Source organism: Pongo abelii, chromosome 12 (assembly GCF_028885655.2).
Source record: "Pongo abelii isolate AG06213 chromosome 12, NHGRI_mPonAbe1-v2.0_pri, whole genome shotgun sequence".
Taxonomy (NCBI): domain Eukaryota; kingdom Metazoa; phylum Chordata; class Mammalia; order Primates; family Hominidae; genus Pongo; species Pongo abelii.
The window spans coordinates 43,140,983-43,156,357 of record NC_071997.2 but is presented as its reverse complement, the minus strand read 5'-3'; the positions used below and the strand labels follow the sequence as shown (position 1 = coordinate 43,156,357).

Below are 15,375 nucleotides of genomic sequence, written 5' to 3'. Positions count from 1 at the left end.
AATAAGGTGCCTACAGCTATGTTTTTTTTTTCCCATTTTGCATATGAAGAAACTGACACTTGGGGAACATACTAGGCTTATCTAAGGGCACTCAGAAAACTAGCCACAGAAGCAGTATAAGAACTCCAGGCCCTCTGATTCCCAGGCCCTTCCCTCTAGAGGAAGGGAAGAAGTTGTGTGTGCCTGGTTTTTGTTCATTGACCCCTTGGGCTTGGCTCCAAATGCCTATCCCAGCCTACGTCCCTTCTTGATTTAGTGCCTGGCCTTGCTAATTTAGCATCCTGGCTTTCTGCTGTATACCCAAGTGCTTAGAAAAGTGTCTAGAACATAGTATTTACTCAATAAGTATTTAGCGAATGAACATTGTCTTTGGGGAATCTCCAGAAAGAGAGATAAGGAGGAGGTAGTCACTGTAGTATTGGCAACTTACAGGATTTCATGGGGCGTTTCTTCCCTTCTGTCATGACCAGGCACCCCTTGAAGGGGCTGAGGTATGAAGGACCTGGGGTGGACTGATGGGTGGATAGTTGGACAAGCAGTGCCATAGAGGAGATGAATTTGGTGAGTTGGTTAACAGGGCTCACAGGTGGCCCACACAGGTCCTGGGAGGAAAAAGCAGCCCCCAGAATGGAAGAGGCAGAAGACATTTGGGTAAAACAGTCATAGTCCAACACAATGGTTCTTAGCCAGCAGCGATTTTGCCCCTACTACCTCCTGCTGAGGACATGTGGCAATGTCTGGAGGCATTTTTGTTGTCACACTGGTTGAAAACTGCTGCTGGTATCTACTGGATGGAGGCCAGAAATGCTGCTAAACATCCCACAATGCACAGGACAGCCTCCTGCAGCAAAGAATTGTGCAGCCTAACATGCCAATGTTGCTGAGACTGAGAAACTCTGTAAACATCACCAAGAACTAGGATGAGCAAATAACTCATTATTCCAACTGGAGCATTTTGAGAGTGAAATGAGCATTATTAACAAATATGCTGGGATACTGGTCATCACCTGGGTACACCTTGGCAAACCAGGGTGTATTGTCACCTTGCCAAGAATCTTGGGATGAAGCAGAATCTGGTTGGGGCCTGCAGGACACAGGAGTGATAGAAGACGGGCAGGGGCAAGGGATCACGTTTATGTGCATTGTTATATGTAGTAGATGGGAAGATGCTTGCCAGGTCAGGTGGGGCCTCCAAAATGGGAAAGTGATTTCTTGATATAGAGGTGAAGCAGAGCCGGGAAATGAGGTCTTTACAGAGCTGATTTGGTACCACCAAGGTGGGGGTATGACCCACAAGCTATAGATAAACAGAGAGATTGGTGTCTGTTTTGCTAAAAATGGTTCTTTTCAAAATAGAATGAACAGATATGTGGCTTGTGGTCATGTAAAAGCTAAATATCTCAGCCACATCTCCTTCTAGGTTGGGGTTAGCCAATCGGTGTCCTGTACCTTGCAACTCTGATAGATTGCATCCACTTGGAAGGCCCCCTCTACTCAGGGGAAAATGGTATAGTGGTTGATTAGCAACGTCTGTCACAGGCCCCCCAAAAAATAGTGGTGAGTTGGTGGCCCACATACATGCCATCCCTTCGTAGGGTCTTATTCTTGGTACTCCTCAGAGCCGGGAATGAAAGGGATGAGCTCTGAGTCAAGTGGCCTCAAACATATTTATGGAGGCCAGCTATACCCACTGCTCTGCTGGCTGCTGTTGGAGGTAACAAAGAACAGAAGACATAGCCTCAGCCTCCAATACCAGGACATTCTTGTGGATTAATAAGATAACAATCACGTAAACAAAACCACTGGAGAACAGGGAACAGTGTGAGACTGCAGTAACAAGTGCTCCCTGCATGGTGGAGCCTCTGTCCTGCAGAAGACCAGACAGAGGTGACAAGAACTTGGGCTCAGATGAGGAGTGGGGGCAGGAGGAAGTGGGTTTGGAGAATGGCTGTAGAGAGGGTGGGAATGGCATGGAGGAAGACAGCCTCAGGAGAGTGAGATGATACATATGGGAGCCCCCATAGTCCGACTGATGACTCTTTGCTGTATTTTTCCAGGGCGAGAGATGGTGGGGCCCACGCTGCCCGGATACCCACCCCACATCCCCACCAGCGGACAGGGCAGCTATGCCTCCTCTGCCATCGCAGGCATGGTGGCAGGTAAGGAGAGGGCCGGCAGGAAGGGGAGCACTGCAAAGAGGAAGTATTGGAGCAAGGTGGGACACAAGGGGCAAGAGGCATACTGTGCCCTATTCATAGACTTCCCAAAGGGCATTGAAGGATGGACCAAAGGGGGCATCTCCTTGTAAATGTCTGGAGACGATGTCCCAGTGCAGTCCTGACTCCCTATTTAATTTGCCCCAGCTCGGCCTCCTTCTTCCCAGGCATGCTACATTACCCTCCATGATGAAAAGGGAGGGGCTGAGATAGGTCTGTGTTCAAATCCAAGCTCCACCACTTCTTCCAGTGAATCAGTGAGCATAAATGGAGAGCACTCTAAGGGCCCCAAAACACTGTGAGTGGAAGATGAACCCTACCCTCAAGCAGTGCTGGTCTCCCAGTGATTTAACTCTGATGAATCCCAGTTTGCCCATTCTGTAAAATCTGAATCTGAAGGGTATTGATGATGATGATGATGACGACAATGATGATGATGAAATATATGCTTCACATCTCTCTCTCAAGCCTGCATGGATAGGACCCAGGTTCTAGGTACTCTAAGAGTACTATAGAGGATGAAATGAGCCTGGAGTAGCTCTCCATCCTCATTTGGACTGTTCTGGAACCTGCCTGCCAGTCATTTGGGTTTCTTTGTCTGCCAGTCATCATCCAATGATGATTCAAGGTGACAAGGTCTAGACGAATGAAGATAATGGGAGTTTCCTTGGGCAAGTCTCAATTTTTTAGGAGCCATGTAGGAAAGACTTTGGGATGGATGAGCCATAATTGAGCCATTTTCACTGGTCAAAAAGGCCTGGGACCTGAAGTTTCTGGAAAGAGCTCCGAACACAAGGGATCTGTGACCCCCATGCCAGCCCTAGGCCAGCCTCTCTGGCTCTGACCCCAGAGACTTGGCATATTTACCTAGGCCTGCTTCCCTTCCTTGCCGGCAGGAGTTAATCTTTGCCAGCCACCCACTCTGGGCACCCTATGCAGGGGCAGGTGGGCTGGGATCTCCTGGGCAGAGGGAAGGGAGGGAGAGAAAGAGGGAGGGAGAAAGGCTCTGTGCTCCCTGGGAACCTGCTGAGCTGGCACTTGTTGCTGCCTGGTTACCGTGGCGATGTGCTTAATGCAGCGTTGAAAATACAGAATACTGACTCCTCTCTCCCTCCTGGCCCCGGACTCCCTCCCTCCCTCCCTTCCTCTTCTGGAGCGTGAAATGAGATTGGTCAAGATAAAAAAGGAAAAGATTCGGTTATTTTTTTAAGAGTGTGGATAATGGGGCCTCTCAATCAAAATCCCAGGCTCCAGTCGGCTCCCCCCATTCCCCTTCCAACCCCTCCACCTTCCCCTGCCGCCTGCTTAGAGGAGGAGGAAGAAACATAAAGCACAAGGCTTTTCTCTTAATTATGAATCATTCCCTGAGGGCAGGCCCAGGGCAAGGGGTTCCTGGGGCCCAGAGTCTGACCTGTGAGGTAGCTGGAAGGCTTGGGCCTCTCATCAAAGTCCCCCAGGTTGTTTCCAGAAAGAATCCTGAGTGGGTGCTGTGAAAAAGAAAAAAAAAATAGCACAACTAGGACACTGACTGCAAGTGAAATCCACAAAGGAGGGACCTTGCCCTACACAGTTGGGCTCCCAGTGAGTTCCATGAAAATCAGTTTTAGAAAATGCAGTACTATTTAAATGAATCACTTGGTTCCTAGGAATAGCATTGTGCAAATGAATTCTTAAGGAAATTTTTTTGTGGAGAAATTCTATGTCCATCTCTTACCACTGCTTGCAATCTCCCAGTTGATTGGATGGGGACTCCTGCAATTAAAGTGAATAAACTTTCATCGAGCACCTACTACATGCATGTTAGGTACATGATAAATGCTTAAAGCAAGGCATGCCAAAGACATTCATCAATCGATTGTGAAAGGAAGGAAGTGATCACTTATTATGTACTTTTGCATGTCTAGCCATTCAAATATGTATAACTTCATTTCTAATTTTACCCTGACCATAAGACTAAGAGGCTAATACTATCCCAGTTTTATGGATAAGGAAACTGAAGCAAAAGCAAAGTGGTGTGCTCAGGGTCATAATCATACTAAGTGACTGAGTTATGCAAACACGGATTTTTCAATTTCAAGTCTAAGGCTCTTTCCTCTACACCATACTGCCTCCTACCATACCAGAAATAAAGACACAGGCTGCAAGAGAGGAGAACAGGAAAAGGGCTAGGACGGATTTCCCTTGTCTATTCACCTTCTGTTTCTATTTTATTTTATTTTATTTTATTTTATTTTTTGTTCTGACTCCATTAACAGTCAATGATTCTCAACCAGTTCTAGAGCAGAACCAGCAGCTCCAGATACATGGATCCATCCAGTCATCTATCTTTCCACTCATTCATCTTCCCATACATTTTTCCACACATCCATGCATTTTCCCATCTATCCTTCCATGTTTCATCATCCATCCCGTCATCCTCCACCTTTCCACCAATGCTTCCATCTTTCCATCCATCTTTTTTTTTTTTTCTGGAGACAGAGTCTTGCTCTGTTGCCCAGGCTGGAGTGTAGTGGTGTGATCTTAGCTCACTGCAACCTCTGCCTTCCGGGTTCAAGCGATTCTCCTGCCTTAGCCTCCCCACTAGCTGTCACTACAGGGACCCACCACCACACCTGGCTAATTTTTATATTTTTAGTACAGACGGAGTTTCACCATGTTGGCCAGGCTGGTCTCGAACTCCTGGCCTCAGGCAATCTGCCCGCCTTGGCCTCCCAAAGTGCTGGGATTACAGGTGTGACTCACCGTGCCCGGTCCCTCCATCCATCTTTTAATTCATCTGTCTTTCCAATTATCTATCATCCATCTTTCCATCCATCCATCTTGCCATCAATCCTTTTATTTTTCCATCCATATTCATTCATCCATTCATCTTTTCATAGAACTATCCTTTAATCTGTCTTTCCATCCATCCTTTCATCATCCATTCTTCCACCCATCCCTCCTCTCCTATATCCATCTTTTCATCCCCTTTTCAATCTATTCCTCCATTAATCTATCCATCTTTCTATATATACATCCTTTTATCGACCCATCTTTCCATCCATCTTTTCACCCATCCATTCTTTCATCGTCAGTCCTTCCATCATTCACACTTTCATTCATCCTTCCATCCTTCCATCCATTTACCACTTTTTCACTTAACAAATACTGGTTGAAGGTCTACTGTATAGGATGCTGGGGATGCAGCAGTGAATAAGCCAGATTCCTTTATTCCTGGAGCTTATAACCTAATGGTGAAGACAAATGGACAATAAATAAGTCAATGAATGAATAAACATAATAATTTATTGTCGGTGAAGACAATAAAATGGGTGATGTAATAAAGAGCCACAGGGAGAGGAGATAACTACTTTAGATTGGGCTGTCAGGGGAGGCCTCTCTGAGAAGGTGTTCAAAGTGATCATCCAAGTGATAAACTGGGGCAGACCATCCCTGGCCCAAAGAACAGCAAGTGCAAAGGGCCTAAGGCAGGAACTAGTTTAGCATGGTAGCACATAATTGGTAGTGGCTGGGTCAAGTTTGAAAAGGCTAGTCTGATTTCTAGGAAAATGAATTGTACATAGTCAAGAGAGAAAGCATAAAGACCAGTTAGGGGACAGTTGCAGTAGTTCTTGCAAGAGATGATAGTGGCTTGAGTTAGGGAATTAGCAGTGAAGGAGGAAAAAAGAGACCCTGAAAATATATTTTGGTTGCAAAGCCAGCAAACCTTGCTGGTAGATTGGCTGTTGGGATGAGAAAATAGAGGAAACAAGGATCATTTGTAGGTTTGGGGCATGGATGATGGTGGCAAGTATATATATGGGAGACCAGGAGGGGAAGTGATGTAGTAGATGGCAAGTGGAAATCAAGAGTTTTTTGGGCCATGTTAGGATCGAGATGCCTACTAAATGCCCAGTTTTAATAAGTTAGCAGGTACATCATGTATGTCTGAAGCCAGGAAAGAATCTGACTAGAGTATAAATTTCAGCCATTGCACAAAACTGTCATTTAATGATAAGACTACTAGAAACCAAGCCTGGGGTTCTTCAACAATTTAGAGCTCTAACAGAGAAGAAACAGCAAGGAGAAAGAGTAGGAAAGACAACTGAGTTACAAAGCAAACAGAAGACTGGGCGTCACAAACCCAAAGGCATGGAGACAGGGATGAGCTAAAAGGTCAAGGGAATTGTGGATATAGAAGTGACCATTGGTATGATGGAGTTAGAGACTGTGGGGACTTGAGGGGATCAGAGTTGGCCTGATAGGAAGGGATAAGAAGGTGAAGGCAGAGACCATGGGGCAGAGAAAGGCACTGGTAGCTAGAGAGGAATGTAGGGATAGGAAGGGGACTTTTTAAAGACAGAAGATAGCAGAATATGTTTGCAGGGTGAAGGGAGAGACTGATGAAACAGAAAATGGGATCATTGGAGCTGCCAAATCCTTGGAAAGGTGAGTAGGGTGGAATGCAGAGCAAAGAGGCAGGGTTGGCCTTTCATCAGGGCAGAGACGTTTCATCTGCTGTGACTGCAAGCAGGTAGGCACATCTGATGACGGGAAGATGCCACACCCAAGCGTGTACCACCTACCGAGCTCCATCCCCTGCCCCAGGTTCCATGTGACTGAGGTACTCAGTAAATGGTAGTTAAATACATAAATAAATGGGTGAGTGAGTGAATGCATGAATGAGTGACAAAATGAGAGGGTAAACACATCATGTTTTCCACCTCTTTCCCTTGTCCTTTAGAGCCTGCTGTGTTTGCCATTGGGTAGGGTGTGGTAAAAGGTGCGAGGGCCCTTGCTATGTGGCCAATAGAGAGTCAGCTGAAACCCAGGAGACCTGGGCTAAACGGGGGGCAGTTGGCACTGGGAGATGCAAGAGAGAGCACCGGTGTGGAAGGACGGGGCCAGGGTTCTAGTTCAGGCTTTCACTGAACATGTGGCCTTGGCCAAATGTCTTTACTTCCCTATGTAACAGCTGTGTTATCTGTTAAATAGATGTTTAGAGTAGATTATTTCTTAGTTTTTCATCTGTTAAATAGATGTTTAGATTAGATTATTTCTTAGTTTTTTTTTCTTTGCTTTTTTACTTCTTTACCCTCTTCCGTTTTTTATCCATGTTTTTGCTTGATTTACGTTAGACTTAGTCTCTGCCCCTAAGGAACTTTCTTACTGTGTTCTTAGTCCATCATTGACTTTCTAGGCAAGGAAAGGATCCAGTAGCCTTTCTCTGCTTTAGGCTTCTCCTCTTCATCTCTCTTCTTCCTGTATAAATGCCTACTTGTCTGGCAATAAAGCAGCTCCCACTAACCCCAACCCAGGCCTTAAGACTGGTTGGATGACTGATGTAAGCCTCCATTGAGCTTTATTTTCACACCTGTTTAATGGGAAAATAATAAAAGCTTACATTTATTGAGCACTCCCTATATATTTGAAGCATGGTGCTAAGCATTTAATACATATTTTCTCATTTAATTCTCATTAAACCAAATGAGATGGGGTAATTATTTGGCCCATTTTACAGATGAGGAAACCAAGGTTCACCTGTAAGTCGCTCACTCAGAGAGGCTAAGTGACTTCTCCAAGGTTACATAACCAGGAAATGGGAAGTAAGGATTTGACTCTAGACAGGTCAGCTCCAAAGTCAGGGAGTTTCAAGCAACCCCTCCAGAGAGTCTGGGGAAGGAGACTCAGAACCATGTAGCTCACAATCGTAGGTGAGTTTCTGAAAAGCTGGGTGGACATTCATTGAGTCTCAGGGTTGGCAGGAATCTAGCTTTGTAAATGGAATTATCGCATAAGTGAATAAAGGGATTATCTGCAATTTCGAGTCAAGAGCCCTAAGGTCGAGTTCTACTCTGACATTTAACAACAGTGTGATTTGAGGCAAACTACTTAATCATGCTGCACTCCAGTTTCCTTTTCTATAAATCGGTAGTATCCATGAGTACCTCATAGGGTAGTCTTGAGAATAAAAGATCACAATGTGTGGGAAAGTGCTTTACAAACTTTAAGCTCTTTACCAAGCACCGGTAGTAGCTGTGGTGATCAGCTTGACTTTGTTTTTGTTATGTAAGGGAATTCTTAAGTGATTTCTTCGGTAAATAATTCCTTTGGAAAAGTCGAGAATCCATTAACAGAAGGAGGTGATCTGATTTACTTTGTGTAAATTTCTACGTTGAGTTTGCTTAAAGTGGCAGACTCAGAATGGAACAACAAACTACTCCAAGTCCCAGGACGCAGTTTCCTGGGAGGTGTGTGCCCTCTGGGGCTCTCCCTCCTCTCCCATCCCTAACCCTCACACCTCCCCCTCAGCCCCGCATGCACACAAACACACACACTCATACCTAGGGAGGCTAAAAGGTTCATATATATGGATTTCCTCTTTGGCCCCTAACCCCATACCCCTGCTGTGGGGCCCTCCCAGAAGAGCCCTTCTCCAGAAGGTCCAGGCAGCAGAAGGAGCAGTTAGTCCCTGGGCCCTAGAGTCACAGCACAGTTTCCGAGCTCCACCAAACCCTCCAGCTCTGGGAGCTTCCGCAGATCCCAGAGGCTCAGTTTCTTCATCTGGAAAATGGGGGTAGTTATAACATCTACCTTCTGGGCCTCCTGAGAGGGCTGTAGTATGTCAAGCCAGTGCCTCCAGTACCTACGGAAAAGGACACTGCCCCAAATTATCCAGACCGATGGGTTCCAAAAGGGATGACAGAGGGACCTTCTGAGCTCCACTGTTCCTGCCGTGGCTCCAACTGTCTCCCCCACCATTCCTGAGCTTGCCCATTGCCAGCCCTGCAGACCTCCCCACACCCCAGCCCTGCATTGATGCTCTTCACCTCACAGGCCTCTCCCCTGTGTGCCTCCAACAGGAAGTGAATACTCTGGCAATGCCTATGGCCACACCCCCTACTCCTCCTACAGCGAGGCCTGGCGCTTCCCCAACTCCAGCTTGCTGAGTAAGTCCCTGGTGCCGCCCAGGCCTCTGCTGGGCAGGATGGATGCAGTGGTGGGGGGCAAGGGTGGGTCAAAGGTTACCTGAAAGCTGGGAGGCCTCAGATTATACAGAGGGCCTGGGAGACGGTGCTGTTTGTGATAGAAGAAGGCAGCAGGAGGGAAGTGTACCTGGTTGTTTGGGGAAAGAGGGCAGAAGTCCAGATGCTTCCAGGCATTCGTTTCCCTCCTGCTTCTCAAGCCTGTGTCTTTTAAATCTTTGTTTTGTGTAAGATTCAGGGCTCAGGCCTTGAAGGGGAGGACAAGGGAGGACTTGAGAAAAGCCTAAGAGAGGACCTCCTGCCTCCACAGCTTACAGTCCCACAGTGCAGACACTGACGCAGGGCACCCCGCCAGAATGCAACTGCCCTCCTTCCTGGGAGCCGATTTCAAGAATGCCATCCTGTTGCCCCTATTAACCATCTAAGTGGCTCAGAAATACTCATGATTCAGCACCAAACCCTTACACAGAAATCCTTTGTTCCACCACATTCCCCATATTTAGCCTGAGATGCAGACAGTATTCAGGGTCGAGGTCCAGAGAGTGAGCTTCAGCGAGCTTCCAGGCTTCTCTTCACCCCTCTCTTGTCCTGGACTGGGAAGAGAAGCTTTTCAGCAAAGCAAAACCCCACCAATGGGGGGACTTGAGGGATCCCACTAGAGCCTCCCTGAGTGGTGGCCTTGAGGGTATCAGAGCAAACTGGAGCCAGACAGAAGCAGTGATCCAAGGATGGCCGACCCCACAGGCACCATTGCAGGCTAGGAACCATCCATTCCCCAAGGCCCCCTCTCCTCCCATTACCTCCTTGTATTCCAGAAATAACTTGAAAGGTGGCAGACCTGGGCCCTGTTTGCCAGATCAGTTCAACTCCAACCCACCTTTCCATTCAATTTAGCCAGAAAAGACGAGGGCAATGAGACATGCCAGGGTTCAGGCACCTTCCCACTGAGCCTCCCCAGGCTGCCCATCCTGCAGGTGTGCAGAGCCTCACCTTAAGGGCCGTCAAGCCCAGATCCCCTTTGACCCCTCAGCAGTCTAATCTCCCTGGGTCTTAAGAGAGAAGACTTTCTGTCCTGGCACTGTTTGGGCAAGGCTAGGGAGGATCCGATGACCTCTCAGTGCACTTGATTCTTTGGGGTTCCACATGCAATTGTTTTCTATTGCCCTCTCCCTGCAACGAGGGTGTTGAAGGTCAAAGCAGCCATAGGGGGAAGGGGCAAGAAGCCACTGTTCTCATTCTGGCCAGAAACTCAAAGGTGAGGCCAGAGAAGGAGGAAATAGGGCTGGAGAGGAGTTAATCTTTGATGATCAGATAGGCCAGAGAAATGAATGATTAACTTGTGTTGTCTTAAAGGTCAGCAGATGCAGGGAAGGCTATGGTGCAATTTTCCTTTCTGACCAGCAGTGTTGTTGTTATTTTTTTTTAATGTGTCCAGGTTCCCCATATTATTACAGTTCCACATCAAGGCCGAGCGCACCGCCTACCACTGCCACGGCCTTTGACCATCTGTAGTTGCCGTGGGGACAGTGGGAGCGACTGAGCAACAGGAGGACTCAGCCTGGGACAGGCCCCAGAGAGTCACACAAAGGAATCTTTATTTATTACATGAAAAATAACCACAAGTCCAGCATTGCGGCACACTCCCTGTGTGGTTAATTTAATGAACCATGAAAGACAGGATGACCTTGGAGAAGGCCAAACTGTCCTCCAAGACTCCTTAATGAGGGGCAGGAGTCCCAGGGAAAGAGAACCATGCCATGCTGAAAAAGACAAAATTGAAGAAGAAATGTAGCCCCCAGCCAGTACCCACCAAAGGAGAGAAGAAGAAATAGCCGAGGAGCTTGGGGGGATGGCAAACGGTTCCTGCCTGGGCCCAAGGGGTGCACAGGGCACCTCCATGGCTCCATTATTAACACAACTCTAGCAATTATGGACCATAAGCACTTCCCGCCAGCCCACAAGTCACAGCCTGGTGCCGAGGCTCTCCTCACCAGCCACCCAGGGAGTTACCGCCCTCAGCCTCCCGCCTGCCCCACACGGAGGCTCTGGCTGTCCTCTTTCTCCACTCCATTTGCTTGGCTCTTTCTACACCTCCCTCTTGGGCATGGGCTGAGGGCTGGGGTGAGTCCCTCAGAAATTCCACCAGGCTGTCAGCTGACCTCTTTTGCCTGCTGCTGTGAAGGTACAACACCACCCCAGGTCCTCCTGCAGTGGGGCATCCCCTTGGCAGCTGCCGTCAGCCGGACCAGCCCCAGGCAGCTTAAAACAGACATTCCACAGGGCCTGGGCCCCTGGGAGGTGAGGTGTGGTGTGCGGCTTCACCCAGGGCAGAGCAAGGCAGAATCGCAGGAAACTCGCTTCCCCTTCCCGACAGCTCCTGCCAAGCCAAATGTGCTTCCTGCAGCTCACGCCCACCAGCTACTAAAGAGACTCAAGGCACCCCCTGAAGCCAGCGATAGAGGGTCCCTCTCTGCTCCCCAGCAGCTCCTGCCCCCAAGGCCTAACTGTATATACTGTAAATGAAACTTTGTTTGGGTCAAGCTTCCTTCTTTCCACCCCCAGACTTTGGCCTCTGAGTGAAATGTCTCTCTTTGCCATGTGGGGCTTCTCTCCTTGATGCTTCTTTCTTTTTTTAAAGACAACCTGCCATTACCACATGACTCAATAAACCATTGCTCTTCATCTCAGGCTTTGGGGTTGGCTGGGGAAGGAGGCACCTCGGGGCTGGGCTTTCTCCCAAGAACATCAGAGCTGAGTAGCCGACAAACTCACTTTGGGGCTGTGGGTTGGAAGGGACCATCTGATGCCCCAGAGCTCTGGCTTGGCCTTCTCCCTCTGCCTTTAATTCATGTTGAACGCTGGGTACCTCACTCATCCCAAGTTCTTCAACACTGAGCAAATGCAAGGATAGCACAGTATTGAGCCAACCATAGACTCCCCACAAGGAGTTGCTGTTGTTATTAACAGGAAGCCAGAGAATCAGCAGGATGGGTTAGTGAAGGATCCGGGAATAGCTATGACTGGAGCCTGCATAAACAGCTCTGAAGAGAGAGAGAAGACCGGGCTCTCTTGTGTGCCAGGCACAGTATGGAGGGCTTCATATAAGTTAAGTTGAAATTAGCCCTGTTTTACATACAGCCTCATTTTACATATGAGGAAACTGAGGCTTTGAAAAAAATGAGATGTCTTGCCCAAGATAAGAAGTAGTAGATTCAACCAAGTCCTCTTACTCTAAGCCCAATGCTTTTACCCAAAACCCCAGAGTCCTCATCAGGGATGCCAAACGGTTCTAGACCCAATGGGGATTCTGGAGCTGCCACTGGGGATTTAATTTCTTTTGATTTGCTAAAAATTTGGCCTGACTGAATGGAGAGGTAGAGTGTGGTGGGGCCAGGACAAGGTGAGGGAGGCTGTAGAGACTTAGGACTTTAGGCCAACCACCTCCAGGAAATTTGGGAAATGCAATGTGACAGCTCGGGCTCTGCACTCCAGGGGGCTGTCTGGTGTCCACATGGACCTTCTCCATGTGAAACGCAGCTGGAACAAGGAGGCAGGGGCCTGCAGCTGGGATCCCCAGGTGAATGTGGACAGCTGGACAGACAACACTGGGATTGAGTCAGATGGAAGGGGCCCAAGGACTCCAGGGCTGGGAGGACAGAGGCTGGGAGAGAGGGCTCTTACCTCCTTAGGCCTCCCAAAGAGAGGTTAGGGATGCTGCCATGGATGGCATGACAGGGGGGAACCCTCCCTGGAAGAAAATCCATCTCTTCTGAGGGGATCTGAGATGCAGCTGTTTTTTCAATGGCAGAACTTCCCTCTGCAGCGCGACTCCAAATCCATGACATCTGAGAGTCTTCTTGACCTCAAACCTCTGGGATCCCGAGTGCTCCCTACCCAAGAATCACTTTGAGCACAGCATCCCAAGGAGCCCGTAGAGCGATCCCTTGCATTCACAGCCACAGCCCCTCTGGGGACACTCTGTACTCCCGGCAGACCCTTTCCAACTCACAACCAATAAAGGGGCTTGGGCTGTGCTTTGGCTGAGGTGACCATGGTAAAACTCGCCTTTCTTTCCCGGAGGTGAGCTGGGTTTGCCAGGAACCTCTGCTCAGAGCGGGTGTTTGGTGACTGTGGGATGTGTTCCCCATGTAGCGGGCCTTGGCTAATACCTACCCAATATTCTGCCCATGGTCAAACCATGGGTCCCCTTTTTGGGCTCAGAAAATGGGGCCATTTATGTATTGGGCGAAAGAAAGACAATTCGAAGTGCCCCAGCATTTGGGGTGGTGTTGGGAGGAGTCAGGCTGGCACATGGGGGGACGCAATGAAGAAGGGTGTGATGACAAGGACAGGGAGGACACGCAGAGGGCTTTGAGGGTTGGCCAAGGGGCCACTTTCACCTGGGGTAGGGAGGGCAGCATCTGTGAGTGGTCGCAGGTGAAGGGGGGTTGCTTTATGGTGCAGGGGAGCCAGGGTTTCTCTGGGGGTGGTATGTGTGTTGGTAGGAGAATTGGGGATGAGGCATGGGCCAAAAACATTGCTGAGGCATTGAGAGCACTGAGGGCCTATCCCTTCCCCCTGGAATAATACCTTTAACTGCTCATGTAGAGAGACCACCTGAGCTTCCCAGGTAGTTTACTCTTAACTTCTCCCTGGTCCATTACCCTCACTCCTCTTCCTCCTCAGGTTCTAGCACAGGCCAGGCCAGCCCAGGGTGCTAGGAGCTTGCAGGAAGTTCATGTGGACCAACCAACTCTGGCAGGTCAGTGGGTTTCTTGCTGGGAAAGGGGGCAGCTGGAACCCTGCCTGGGGCCCACCAGATGAACAGAATTGCTGTGACCCTGCAACCTCTACCACAAAGTTCCAGGAGTAGAGACAGCGGAACTGGGAGTCCTCACCTACAAAGCCAGCCCCCAGGCTAGTTCCAACCCCTCCCCTTGTCATATCATCTCTTACTTCTCCAGTATCCTTGCCATGAGTTCTGAGACTAAGAAACATGTATCTTCTGCCCTCTGTGTGCCAAACACACACTCAAAAACACACACTCAACCCTGGTGACAACTTCAGGCAAGAGGAGTTAGTGAAACCTACTGGAAGTGGAAGCAGGAGCCTCCAAATAGAAAGACAGAGAGGTTGAGGCTTTTGCTAAGATCTCCCCTCTCTCCCACCTGCCCTCACCATCCTCCCACTTCCACCACCCAAAATACACACACCTTTCCCATCCATATCAACATGAGGCTTCCTGGCCAGGCACTGTGGCTCACGCCTGTAATCCTAGCACTTTGGGAGGCTGAGGCGGGTGGATCACGGGGTCAGGAGTTCGAGACCAGCCTGGCCAACATGGTGAAACCCCGTCTCTACTAAAAATACAAAAATTAGCCAGGTGTGTTGGCACATGCCTGTAATCCCAGCTGCTCAAGAGGCTAAGGCAGGAGAATCACTTGAACCCCGGAGACGGAGGTTGCAGTGAGCTGAGATCGCACCACTGCACTCTAGCCTGGGTGACAGAGCAAGACTCTGTCTCAAAAAAAACTAAACAAAAAAAATCCCATGAGGCTTCTTTAAGATAATTCACACTTCCTTGTCCTTTGGGGGTGGGCACCAGAGGAAGGGGACTGCAGACCTCAATGCCATTATTACTGGGCCTGGGCGTCAGCATCAGCCCTGTCAATCAGGGCTGAGGGAGGCCGGGGGGAGCGGGGGATTGAGCTCCCTCCCAGGCAGCTCCTGCACCCACAGCTTAACAGCTCTCTGTCCTGCCTCAGCCTCAGAAGTGATAATAACCCTCTACACAGGCTTAGTTTCTTTTTCCATACAAAGCCCATTCACATCCATTCACATCTCTGATTTTGAATATTGGCCCCCTTTTGTTTTGCACTTGGGGAATCTGACACCAAGAGATAACTTGACTTTTTCAAGGTCATTTAGCAAGTCAGCAGAGGAGCAGGGACCACAGCCTGACCCCTAATCCAAGGCCTAATCTGCATCCTGTTGTCAGGCCTCAGATATCTGGACATGGCCAGGCTTCTGAGAGATCTCAGACACCCTTTGCTTTGCAGGGAGGGGCAGAAGTCACTTGGCCAGTTGGGGCACAGTGACTTCTGCTGCCCCTCCCTGCAAAGCGTGACTGGACACAAGGCCCAGAGCTCAACTGAAGAAGCACTGGGGCCAGGCAGATTTGTGCCAGGGTGATC

General features: G+C 48.9%; 1 protein-coding gene across 8 annotated transcripts in view; it reads left to right on the top strand.

Annotated features, from left to right (window-relative positions):
- PAX8 (paired box 8) overlaps positions 1-11,863 on the top strand; it is a 60,851-nt gene extending 48,988 nt beyond the window's left edge. For 6 of the 8 annotated variants that reach the window (XM_054546684.2, XM_054546685.2, XM_009237089.4 and 3 more), the window contains 3 exon segments: positions 2,058-2,159; positions 9,059-9,145; positions 10,617-11,863. In XM_054546684.2, coding sequence (XP_054402659.1) covers positions 2,058-2,159; positions 9,059-9,145 — 189 coding nt within the window. In that variant the 3' untranslated portion in view covers positions 10,617-11,863. 8 annotated transcript variants of the gene reach the window in all.
- Positions 11,864-15,375: the final 3,512 nt, after the last annotated feature.